At 45.3% G+C, this 13,507-nt stretch overlaps 1 protein-coding gene across 1 annotated transcript in view; it reads left to right on the plus strand.

The window, feature by feature from the left end:
- The window catches only part of PAPPA (pappalysin 1), a 240,756-nt gene that overhangs the window by 109,442 nt on the left and 117,807 nt on the right, over window positions 1-13,507 (plus strand). Inside the window, exon 9 of the mRNA XM_042913034.1 lies at window positions 4,494-4,585. Coding sequence (XP_042768968.1) covers window positions 4,494-4,585 — 92 coding nt within the window. The remainder of the gene's footprint in view (window positions 1-4,493; window positions 4,586-13,507) is intronic.

The following is a 13,507-nucleotide window of genomic DNA, read 5'->3' on the forward strand; positions in this document are numbered from 1 at the left end:
AATTTACAAAATGGATCATAGGCTCATCAAAATAACAAAATATCCTAACTTGCTATAATGCTGAAACCACATGTAGTAAACAGCACTCCAGGGTGAATATTGAACATGAACATAAATAAGTGCAGGGGGCAAAGGAATCAGAAAGTGTAAAGACTCCACATGAGCAGCCAAAAAGGAAAAGTGTGAGTAGAAAGTAGAAAGCTGCATGTCTTCACCATGGATTTTGTTGGGTCATCAGTCCATTTATCCCCTTGTCCACAGGGTGAGGTATTGCACAACTGTGAAATAGGGGCAAGAAACCATCAAGAGTCTTGCATTGTTTAAAAATTTTTTCGAAAAAAATAAAATAAACCTCCTCTTAAGAGTTTTTTTCCTCCAAAATTAGCACAAAAATGTTTTCTGGCACAACATCGAATAGTTTTTTCCCTAGAGGTGAAAAAGGGACCAGAAGTCATTCGCAGTTAAGTTTCTTATTGCTAACTTTGTGTTCCTTACTGCTAACGTGGTTGCAAGTTGTACTAATGCTAAGAGACTTTTAAAATTGTCGGCAGGTTTAATGATAAACGTCACACATGGAGAGGACAAACAAGCTATTGGCGAAATCCCATCATTAAATGGCGCTGTTGGGTGTCACATAATATCTGTGCAATGTGGAATTGCAGTGACTGTTTCTGTAGGGGGAGGGGCGCCGTAAAGAGAATTTGTTTCACAGTTGGATGAAACCGCTGATATGCAGACCATGAATCATAGGTGTGGTACATATATGAAAGAAAAGTGCTAGATGACTCCTTCTTTCAGTTCATCATTGACTCTGGTGCTGGAGGGGAAGAGCAATTTAATTTGGTACCGATGATCGTGTGGCATGTAATGTAAATTGGAAACCTGCTTTGGGATGAAAGGACCGGCCAGGCTAGCAAGGATAACACAGTTGTGCAAGTACAGCATTTGCACATGAATACCCGTCCACACAGACATCAGTTACTGGCCAGCAGTTTGCTTTCTAGTCATGACTTCCATTGAAGGAAATATTGAATGTTGCATATATGATCAGATGACGGCCAGCATGTTACATCTTTTCAACGTGCTGTGCAGAAAGAATGTCCAAGTTTCAACCACCCCCACAGACTGAAGTATATGGGCTATGACAAGAAAGGTACTAATTCCAGTTTTGGGAATGAAAAAATGGTGCTTTCTTTTAATATAGACACTGGCAAGGCCAGTAATGATTATTTGCACAATTTCAAGTGAATTGCCGAAATGACAATGATATCCATGTCTTAAATGTCCTGCAGCTATAATTACAAAGCATGAATTATCAAGGTTTTAATATTAAGGAGATAATATAAGGATTTTTAAGTGTTGAATTATGGTACAAATCACCTGATGGCCAAGAATTTGACTCACGAAGCATAGAAGATAAAGCTCTTCGTTGGTCGGAGAATGAAACTCCTGATGTGTTGTCCTGTGCACTTAAAATCCCATCCAAATGCAACAACTAAACATGAAGATACAGTTTCCAGTGCTTAATGTAATGCAACTGGGGAAAGGGAAGCCTTTCACTGTTCTCTCCCACATTAAGACATCAACTTCTGGCTCTTGACACAGCTGTTCTGATGGAGTACTGAGCGACTGAACAAGGCAGTCTCCAGGGAAAGTGCCCCATCATTGTGGGTCTAAGACTGAGCTGTGCATCCAGAATATCCAGGAAACACTTGCGGTCATTGCTGACAACCCATAATTGTGATTTGGGATTTTCTAATTTAGCACAAAGAATAAAAAAAGAAACTCACCAGATGTAGAACCTGACCTATAACTCAGTCTGTTCATTTTGGAGCCAGATAGAGATGTATTGGTAAAATACTGTGAACAATATCATTCTTCTTGCTGATCTAAAACTATTATTATTATTATTACTATAATTATTAATATAAGTAGTATTTTTAATAAAGTTTTTTTAGTACTTTTACCTAGAATTGGTATCCTACACAGACATCAAATATTTTCTAAGTTACCTACAGGTACCAAATATTTGTTGACATGCTTTGGAGAAAACCAAATGCAGTTGATGGGTGGTTCCCTGGACAAAAACAAACAAATAAAAACTTTGAGGAAAAGGAGGAATATCATCTTAGCTAATTGGATTTTTCATGGGATGATACATGTGAATTTACTATATATATTTAAGGGAATTTGCAAAGTTATTCAGATAGACTAAACACTTCACGAGGCCCCTAATGGATGAAAGCATTGGATGAATATAATGATAATACTCATAAATATTTTTTGAGCCTCCGCTATGCACGAGCATCGTGCTACCCTATTATCTCCATATGAAACCACATGAACAGCATCCATATAAAATAGGTTCTATTACCATACTTTACAAAAGAGATAACTCATGTACAAAGACTCTAGTGACTTTCTCAACCTGACATACCCGGGAAAGAGCGGAACCTAGATGTGAACCCAGAGCCCATGTTCTCATTGGGATTCACCATTGCCTCACCTTGTGACCAGCAACCCTACAAAACTAACAAGTAAAGGAGTAGCTACATGCTCTCTGTTGTACCCCAGGCACTGTGCCTGGCATTGCGGGGCTAGGATGACAAAGGCTGTCACTTCCTTTGACATCTGAAAGCCCAATGTAGGGGGCTGTCAGGTAAATGGGCAGAGGTGGTCAGTTTGACAAGTGCTATCATAGATGGAGCCTGGTGGCTTTGGACACAGAGAAGACCGCCATCCACTCCAGCTTGGGAGGTCAAAGGAGGTTTCTCAGAAACTCTATCTAATGATAGATCTATCATGCCTAGAAGATATTTGTGGTAACACTAATGTTTTGCTTAAACCAAGAGAACATACTGTTTGGGTGGTGAGGGAAGGCGGGTTAGATGTGTTCTTTGTGGCTTTGGGAAACCAGCCCAGGTTCAAAAAAAAAAAAAAAACCTCTCCCTAGATAACCCATGAGATAGCTAAGAAACACAAGGGATTCACTGGCAGTGATTGGGAATATGGGCCCAGCTTGGAATACGGAATTCCCTTCTCCCTGGCTCCTAGGTTTGCAGACAGGGGAGAACTTGAGTACCTCCTCAGTGATTAGTGCGATGGCCCAGCCGTCCTAAGGATTGATTGCAAGGCACCATCCTGCTACTCCAACACCTCCTAAAAGCAACAAACATTTCCCAGTGTTAATTGCCCGGGTGAAAGGAAAAGTCTGAGGCCTCTCCCATGCTGTGACAGGTCCCAGCTGGTCTCTGGGGAAGGAGGGACAGCTGCCACACACTCTGCAGAGACCTCCCAGGACTAAGAGGGAATGGGATCCGTGATTCCCCAAGCATCTACTGTATGTCATGCACCATGCCAACCATGTTAAGTTACATTCTGTCCTTGTGCTGGCTCTAAGGAGCAAGTCTAATGATCTCCATTTGAACCTGTGGGAAAACAGAGACCCAGCATCTGGAAGAGCACTGTCCAGTGGATTTTTCTGCAGTGATGGAAACATATTCTGTGCTGTCCAGTCCAGGAGCCACTAGCTACATACTAGGTACAGCTCTCGAGGACTTGAAACGTGGCTATGGCGACTGAGGAATGGAATTTTAACTTTTTTTGTAGTCTTAATTGATTTAAATGGTCAAGTAGAGATTAGGTGGCTTATCTGTGATCACATGGCCGGTTTGGAACAAGGGGATCTAACGCCAAGTTTTTTGTTTCTCGATGGATGGGGATTTTCCAGGTAGTGGCAATCCATTCAGTCCTTCAGCTCTTACTCTTCCTTCCAATTCAGAAAGCATTGCTCATTTTCTGTTCATCCCAACCTCTGCAGAATCACTCTTAGGTGATAGAAAGTATTCCAGAAAACCCCACAAAACACCAAAAAAACAAGAGAAGGCACTTCTGTTTCCCAGTAGTATAGTTTCAAGGCCCTTGGAGTTCCTGATGCCATGAAACGACATACCCAATGGAGAGAGCAATACTTCCTGGTGAAAGGAAGACCAGACTCAAGCATGTGACTGGGAAAAAAAAATATTTATTTTTAAGTTCATTGGGTGAGGAATGTGGGGGGGGGGGTAAGTTAAGTCATGGTGAAGAACAGCGCTGATATTTCAGAAGCTCAGAAATTTCCTTCAAATCCACCATTTCAAAATGGCAGCAAGATCTTCCAGACACAGAGGAGCAAGTTCTGTTCATTTATTCATTCATCCATTCATCCATTTCTTTCTCCCATCTGACTTAAATAACAAGATCTCAGAGAATGAGTTTGAGGCAGGAGCTCTGCTTTGTCATGGGAAGTCCAAAGTTAGGCCAATGTAGTAGGATCTTACAAATTTATATCTTTACACGTCTCATTTTGAAGATGGAGAAATGGAGACTCAGACAGGGCAAGGGATTTGGCCTGAGGCCTCTTGGGATGTTCATGGCCTGGGAGGGGCTCCTCCAGGCCCAGCTGCGGTTCTGAAGCAGCTCTGACAGATTTCTCTTCTGTACCTGGTCTGCAGAAGCCAAGGTGAAGAATGTGATGATATGAATAAGCTCAATGGGGATGGCTGCTCCCTTTTCTGCCGAAAGGAGGACTCCTTCAATTGCATTGGTAAGTCTTCGTCATTTCTTTGGGCTTAGCTGGAGAAGGGGACCGTGCAGAATAGCCACTTCAATAACAGCAGTACTTATGACTAATGGTGATTTACTCCTTCGTATTACAAATATTTGCTGAATGCCTCCTGTAGGCCAGACCTTGTTTTAGACACTGGGGAATACAGCAATGGGAAGCAAACAAAAATGGGCACTTGCACCTGCCCTCATGGAGCTCATGTTCCCATTGGATGACAGCAATGGCTGCTGGTAACTCTTTTTCAGTCTAGCTTCACCTTCCATTCATCATAGCCCTTCTTCATGCCAGCTCTCCAGGATGGTTATGAGTACAGATTTTTATTAAGGCTTTTATTCTCACATTAGAGATGAGAAAAATCAAAAGCCAGAGAAATGATAAAACTTGTCCAGCGTCACACGAGTTAGAAGTGATAGAAGACAGAGCAGACAGAGCCAGGGCTTGAACCTGATTCTGCCTGATTCTTAAGCACATGCTCAGCTTAGTTTGCTGCACAACCCCCAGCCAAGATCCAGGAACCACTGCAGTCCCCTCTGCACACTCAGAACCTCGAGGAATAGCAGACCAGCCTGTGTTTAGAAAGCAAACGTCCTTTTCCCACCTTCACTGAGTCAGATGGGAAATTTGTTTTCCTCTGGCTTCTCTAGGAGTCTGGCTGTTCTTGTTGTTACAGCCCCACTTGGGAGGCCCCGGCCAGCCTGGGGCTGGTAAACAGTCAGGGGTTGGGGGGCAGGGATGGAATTTTGAGCTGGCTCAGATGAGATCATACTTCCTTTAAGATGCAAATCGATACCTGAAGATCAAAGGTCCCCCGGCTAATCCCCTGGGCTGGAGGTGAAAACTAATCACAATTCATTTGCAAGTACAAAAGACAGAGGTGCTCTATCTGAAGCGGGAAGGGGCAGCTACTGAGGGGATGAAAACATTGGTGGGAAGATTTCTCACTGAAAGGCAATTTTCTAGGAAGACTAAAGGGAAGGAAATGTCATCGGGTCCTCACATTTGCAGTGCATTACAGCGACGCATTTAGACCTGACTTCTCCCTAGAGATTGTGAGCACTGTGAGCTCTTCACCATACATCGTTCACCCTTATTCCATTCTCAGCACACATTGATTGAGCACCTGCTATCTCCCTGGCACCAGGTAGGGGCTCAGCAACACAGTAAGAGGTGTCCCACAGCTTGCCGTGGATGGAAGCCAAGGAAGACATGGAGGAAGGAAAAACGGGAGGAGAATTTCCAGGCAGGACCTTGGGTTTCTAAATGACAGAAGGTTGTTTTCTGTCGATCTGGGTATGGTCCATGGTAAAAACGTGATGTTAGCATAGTGGTATGGTGAAAATTAAGAAAACCCAAAGTCCTCACTGTGCTGAGAATTTGCTGCCTAACACTGGCCAAGTTGCTTCTCTAGTCTGGGCCTCAGTTTATCTCCTGTAAACTTGAAAGGATTGAGATAGGTGGTCTCTAAGGGCCTTACCTGCCCATGACTTGTGTGATTTCCAAGGTGTGTGACTATTTCCCATCCCTATGAGCTATTTGCCTTTGTCGCTATCTTTGCAACACCCAGCATCACTCTCCAGTCATGCTGGGAAATATCTTCCTATGTTACTCGCACAAAGGTGGCATGTAACTTAAATGCTTCTGGAAGGAAGGCAGGATGTGGTGTGAGGGTTAGATATGGTATCCTAAAAGAGATGCTTGGGTGGCCCTGACACCCACGTTGTAGGTTGTTTCAGCACTGTGTGGCAATAAACAAAAACAAGAAAGCCTCCTTCAGGTAGAAGTGCATCGTCCATGGAAGGGGTCTGCGAGCTACAGTCCATGGGCCAAAACTGGCCTACTGCCTATATTTGTAAGTAAAGTCTTACTGGAACACAGCATGCTCATTATGTATTGTCTATGGCTACTTTCCAGCTACAAATTATTGAGCAGTTGCAGCAGATATCCTGTGGCCCAAAGAGCCTACAATATTTACTCGTCTGGCCTTTTACAGACCTTTGCTGACCCCTGGCTCATGGGTTTTAGGTCTTTGATACTCTTGGTTATTGGAGCCTGGTGCAGAGAGGAGGTGAAAACCAGGCCATGGTTTGCCGTATCTAAGAAAAAGAACTGAATTTTAAGTTGACGGGTGGGGCCTGGGAGACTCTTAGAAATAGCACTGGACAGTGAGTCTAGTCTTTGGGTGCCTAACCCCTTGGGCCCAACTTTCCCACCTATACATTAGCCAGAATGACTGTTTTGGACTAGATCACTGATTTTCACACTATGTTAACTGGGATGTTTAAGAGGAAAGAGATGAGGGTGAGGGAGGTACCAAGAAGGTGAGACTTGGACCCTCATAGATAAAGGTTGATGTGCTGTTGGTGTCTACTAGGTTCTGAGTCTTGTGCTGGTGATGATGATCTTTAATGAACATCTATTATATACCAAGCACATTTCAAACCCTTATTTTCATAACAATCCTTTTGGTTTTGCTTTTACGAAAGAGAAAGCCCAAGCATGCAGAGGTGAACTAAGGATATGCAGTTCAATGGTAGAATCAGGACTCAACCCCAGAGAGTCTGATCCCAGACTATGGTGAGCTACCTGAAAAAAAAAAAAAAAAAAAAAAAAAAAGTAGCTCTTGGTCTTGTAGGGTTTTCAGGGTAAATGAGGAACACACTGCTGTAGAATAGTTCCTATAGTGAATTAACGAACTGGAATACAAAATTGTCAGTGGTGTGGATGGTGACTCTTAGTTGCCTGGTATATTCAGTATGGTTTGTGTTAGAGGAGGGACCTCACCTACACCCTCACCCTCACCCAGTAGAATTCCATCATAGAGACTCAATGAGACACAGGACATTCCAGGAATTAGGGAGTGTATCCAGAGATCCCAACTCCCAAGAACTTCATTCCAAAGAGAAGCTCCATGCCTTTGAGTCTAGAAAAACATCTTCCCTTAAGAATAGCTGAAGAATAGACAGTGAATCTTTGGCTCTCACCAGATCCAACTTATGTGAGTCAGAGAAATGGCAGTGCAGTGTGGGAGGCTTTGCTGAGGTGGACTGGTTTCATCATTATATTGGTCAAGGCAGTGGCCAAACAAACAGGCCTGAGTGAGACTCACTTGGGCTCTCATACCATGGCTTAGACATGGGACCTTAGCTAAACGTCAGTGTTCTCATCTAGAAAATGGTAAAAGTCTTGGGACTCCACTGTGGAAGATATTTATCAATAATTTGGGATACTTGTTATCTGGATCCCCTTAGATTTAGGAAATAACTCTCCTTGATATAATAATAATGAGGCAGAGCCAGGGCCCTCTATAAAAGTTGAAAATCCCAAAGTCTCTTTCCCCCAGTCCCTTTTATAGCTTGAGAGTGGGCACAAGCCCTACACTTTCCCTTGGTCAGACACACCAATGTAAGACATTGAATCAGAAGCTAGTGGTAGTAAGACATGGGGACATCACAGAAGCCATTTTGATAAGGATGGCTATAACTCGTGTGTTTCCAAAGTACCAGTGACAGCACGTAGCATTAGCACCGCAGTGACTCTGTTCTGATGTTTTCACAAGGCCAGTCCTGGGACCTAATCTTGAGCTTAGAATTGGGCTTCAGAGCATGCAAGCCTGGCTCTCCAGCCCTCCCAGAGAGTGTTCTAGGACTATCCACTATTCTCTGAATAGATTTTGTTTGCCTGTTTTGCTAAGTTAGCCAACGTTGGTTTCTGTTGATTGTCACTTAGAATCCTAACTGCAAATTGTTGTCATAAGATACTGTGAAGTTTAACCCCATTCCTAGCAAGTTGAATGTGTTGGATGCATGTTACTGTGACTTATCTCAGTGTGTGCTTGGGGGGAGGGGAGGACTATCAACAACCACCATTTATGGGCACCCACTAGGTGGTATGCCCTAGGTCATGCACCTTTCTTTAGTGTGAACCAATGGGAGAACTCTTATATCCAGATGAGAGATCTAAGAGCTATTATGATCTCTTAACCTGCTCAAGGTACCAGGGCTCATAGAGGTGTGACCCCATGTCAGATTGAGTAGGCAGCCTCCACTTTTTCTTCTCTACCACACTGCCCACCCCATCTGAATGAATGACTTCCTTCTCCCTTCCTTCCTTTCTTCCCTCCCTCCTGTCCTTCCTTACTTTCTTTTCTTCTTTAGTGTTGTTGTTGTTGTTGTTGTTGTTATTATTATTATTATTATTATTATTATTATTATTTTTGTCACTAGCAGGGCCAGTGATTTCCCTGGGTTTGGTAACACCAGTGTGAGGGTGGGTGACAGATTTATGGTGGCATTTCCCATTCACTTTTCAGAAGCCCACACATCCGGAAGTATTCCCAAGGTACCAATGTGTTATTATGCAACACCCTGAGACTTCCCTTTCCCGCCCCAGTGCCCTCATCCCCAGGCACATAATACGCTGCTTGTTAAAAGGAACACCACCCACAAGACCTCTTAGGCAATGCAGGCTACATCCCCAGCAATGTGGAAATTATCTTGTCCTCCCCTCCCCCCCCCCTTTTAAAAACATAACATACACCAGGCCTGAGGCTTCAGTTAAAAAATGTGGTATCAGTAAAATGATAACTCCCCACCCCCAAACAGGCACTGGCTGGAGGCATTGTTCAGCAGCTCCGGGAACACTGTTCCTAAAGCACTGAGTCGTAAACTACAGGCAGGCTGCTGATAAAAGCTGAAGGGGGGGAAGGTGATGGTCAAATTAGACAAACTGTGAAGCATCCCCAAGAGGGGCTCCCCTTAGCGACCCGTCTCAAGCCAGTGCTGGAGGTGAGCTACCTTCTGAGATGAGGTACAGTCCCTTACAGGAGATGCCATTGTGGGAGGGTTCCTCCTGCTCCGTTTTGATTTACCACCCTGCATCCTTCAGGATGGCTGGGCTCAGGGATCAGCTTAGATGTAAGGGCCTGGGCTGCAGCTCAGGATCCCAGAGCCTCAGTTTCCCCCTCTGTGACACAAGAGGGATCAAGCTGCGGGCTATTGGGTCTCTTTCCCTGCTTGGCACTGAGGCATCCTCAATGTGTCAGGCATCTATTTAAAGCCTCTGAGGCAGGGCGCCTGGGTTGCTCAGTCGGTTGAGCATCAGACTTCAGCTCAGGTCATGATCTCATGGTTCGAGGGTTCAAGCCCTGCGTCCGGCTCTGTGCTGACAGCTTGGAGCCTGGAGTCTGCTTTGGATTCTGTGTCTCCCTCTCTCTCTCTGTCCCTCCTGCACTCATGCTCTCTCTCTCTATCTTTCTGTCTCTGTCTCTCAAAAATAAATAAACGTTAATAAATAATAATAACAAAATAAAGCCTCCAAGGCTTCAAATCCTGCTTGAGGCCGATATACAGTTAGGAAAACAAAGCAAATGGCCCCCCATGTTGTCATTCCCTGACATACACACATGCCCTGTGTATCTCTTTTTCTCAATTCTTCATAATTCCTCTCTCCCCACCGTTCCCTGCCGTTAGCATGACGTTGTCTCTGGTCCCTGACATAGCATCTCCAGCCCTGTCCCATGGCCAGTAACTCAATTATCTGTGAGGCAGCTGAGGGGGAGGAGGGGAGATCAATCCTCCTACCCACCAGTCCCTGGGAGGGGCGGGGGTCACAGAGCCTTGTGGCCCCTCTGTCAGGCTGCCCTGGCCTGCTCTGAGCCAAGGCGAGAAAGGAAAACAAGAAGATGAATCGCCATGTCTTCTTGGTGGATGTTCTGATGAGACTTTAGAACAACAGTGACTAAAAAGAAAAACAGCATCTGGTTGGGGCGGGGGGAGGAGGAGGAATGGAAGGGGGAGGGAGAATGGGCTCTGCTGGGGTTGCATTTGTTATTATTTTTCTTTCTAACAAAGTGAAATCATAAGACGATCTACCTCTCACCTTACAAAAAAATGAAAATCAGCAAAACAAACCTTCTCCTGGATGCGTGTATGACTTCAGACTTCCCTCTGTGGGAAACATAGTAGCTTTCACCGAAATACCTTCCTGAAATAAAGCATCCTGTCCCTGGACTTGAAGACAGGCCATCACAAGAAGAGAAGAGAAATATTAGCAGTAGTTGCGGTGCTGGTGGGGAAGGTGGTGACCGTCAGCTAGGCTGGGTGGCATGCTTGGTGCTGGCATAATGACACATGACACAGTGATAGGTAAGAACAGAGATGCTGGGGGCGCCTGGGTGACTTGGTTGGTTGAGCGCCTGACTCTTGATTTCAGCTCAGGTCATGATCCCAGGGTCATGGGATCGACTGAGCCCTGCGTCAGGCTCTGTGATGAGCTCGGAGCCTGCTGAAGATCCTTTGTCTCTTCCTCTGCTCCTCTTCCCTGCTCGCTCACTCTCTCTCCCTCAAAATTCTTTAATGTTTATTTATGTTTAAGAGAGAGAGAGAGAGAGAGAGAGAGAGAGAGAGAGAGAGAGAGGAGAAGCAGAGAGAGACAGACACAGAATCCGAAGCAGGCTCCAGGCTCTGAGCTGTCAGCACAGAGCCCGATGTGGGCCTTGAACTCACGAGCTGTGAGATCATGACCTGAGCTGAAGTAGGACGCTTAACTGACTGAGCCACCCAGGGGACTTCTCTCTCTCTCAAATTAAAACACAAAACAACACAAAACAAACCCAACATTGATTATGGGTGACAAGCCTGGCCCAGGCACTTGTAACCCAGGCCTCAGTTTTCTCATCAGTAAAATGGGTTAGTAATGGATCCTACCTCTTAACAGTTATTGCGGGGATGACACGAAGTTATACATGTAAAGTGTGTTTTAAAGCGGTGGCACCTGGTGAGTGTTACATCTGCATTTGCTGCTACTGTATTATTACTGTTATTAATACCAATAATTCAGAAGTTGTATCAATCCACCCAGGAATCCTGTAAGATAAATAATGTTATTAGCCCAGTTTCCTAGAGGACATCATCTGAGATTCAGAGAGGTTAAGTAACTTGTCCAAAATCCCACAGCTAGAAATAGCAGAAGTGTGGTTCACAGTCCCTGGGCAGCATCTACACACTGAACCGTGAAGTCGCTTCATTTAATAGGCACCCAGCTGTACCAGCTTCTGTGTTAAGAATGTGTTTTTCAAATGACTTCATATTTCCCCAGCAAGTTTTCTGCACAGACTAATATTGCCCATTCTGCTGATGAGGAGACTGAGGTGCTGAGAGTTTCAGTGGCTTGTCCTAAGTCACACAGCCAGGGAGATCAGAAAAAGTGACTTCAAGACCCCATCTGCCTGCCTCTAAAGACCATGTCCAGTATCCAGATGAACTCCCCCAAACCAGCAGACAGCTTCTCTTTTCCAGTCTTTCTGTTTTGGTGCCCTTGGCTCACAGCAGGAATGAAAGTGAACGCATAGGTCCTTCTGTTCTTTTCTCATGAGTCATGAAAGCTACAACTTACAGTTATTATCACCCTATAAACATTCCACTGTGTAAACCCATGCCCCCAACATAGGGCCCTCCTGTGTTTTGGGCTGTATTTTCATTTTTAACAGCTCACCCTCCATTGACAGTAGCCACATTGTTTTTTAGCTTAGGAGGACTTTTGACACTTAATCCTGTTGTCATGGCAATCTGGTAGTGACAAGAGGTGCCTGAGTTCAAACGTCTCTCTGTTGTAATTACTACCTGGGTCATCCTGGGCTCCTCCTATCCTCTCTCAGAGTCTCCGTGTCCTCTCTGGAAAACGGGCATAATTATAACCCCACAGTTCTGTTTAGAGGAAGATGGGCATAATGTCTGTAGGATGTTTAGCACAATGCATGGCAGTTAGTGGATGTTCCATGATGTCAGTGAATGCCACTTCCCCTTCCTCACTCCCATGTCAGTCCATCCCGGGCAAAAGTGGTCCTGAGCCTGATCTGCTGGAAAAATGCGGAGGTCCCTTGTACAAAGTGATCGAACCCCCTTGATCTCAGCTTCCCCAGCTATCAGGTGATGGGGTGAGCTAGATGAGCTCCCAGGGCCCTTTCAACTCTGACTTCCAGAATTTAAATCCCAGATCATTATTGTTTTTAAACTGTGCATTTTAAAAGAAATGAGGGCTTGGGGAGGAGAAAGGAATTCCTTTAACCCACAGGGTCAAAGGGGGTCACTGAGGGGACAAAGGAGCAGGAAAGGGAGGCGATGGGGCGGAAGGCTGCCGAGAGGGGCAGGACCGAAGATCTGAAGTCCTCAACCGGGAGGTCTGATGGATGCATTCAAACACCCCGAGTCGAGTCAGCACCGGTTAGGATCAAGCTTGCCATCCAGCCTCAGACCTCAGCTTGCCACCTCCTTCGGAAACCCGGGAGGCCTACCCCACAGAGAGGCCAGGCTGGAATGAAAAGAAACAGGAGGCTGTGACGCCAGAAGGGAGGAATTCTAGCCCTCAGCCCAGGTCGGCTTCCTGGCTCACAGGGAGGGGTCAGGCTCAGAAGGACTTGGAGCTTGCCTGAATTTGAGGAATCAAGACCACACTTTGATGTGTGCCTTTGAAAGGCAGCCTGACTCCAAGGCAGGTGAATCTGGGTAGCCAAGAACAAGGGCTTCTTTATGGCATTTAAAGTGACCAGAGACCAGCCTGCACATACATGCGCCTTGCTGTGCATCAGTGCGGTTGCGACCGAGGTAGCTGGGGAGACAGAGAGGCCTGGGGGGCCAGGTGTCGGAGAATTTTCCTAGCTGCTGGCTCCCTGCTCTTTCTTGGGGACCATGTTGTGTTGGAAGAGACATTTAATATTCATGAGCTGTGATCTCCACTTGAAGGGAGTGCCCTGGGGGAAATTGAAATATTAAGCAAGTGAGGGATATAGACCTAATTGTATCCTCCTTTTCTTTTTGGACAGAGAAATAATGTGCCTAAAATAAAATGATGGATGGGCAGCCGGGATTGTGTGAAAAGCCCGGTGTTGCAGCCTGCAGAATAAAA

This window comes from Panthera leo, chromosome D4, assembly GCF_018350215.1.
Source record: "Panthera leo isolate Ple1 chromosome D4, P.leo_Ple1_pat1.1, whole genome shotgun sequence".
Lineage (NCBI taxonomy): Eukaryota > Metazoa > Chordata > Mammalia > Carnivora > Felidae > Panthera > Panthera leo.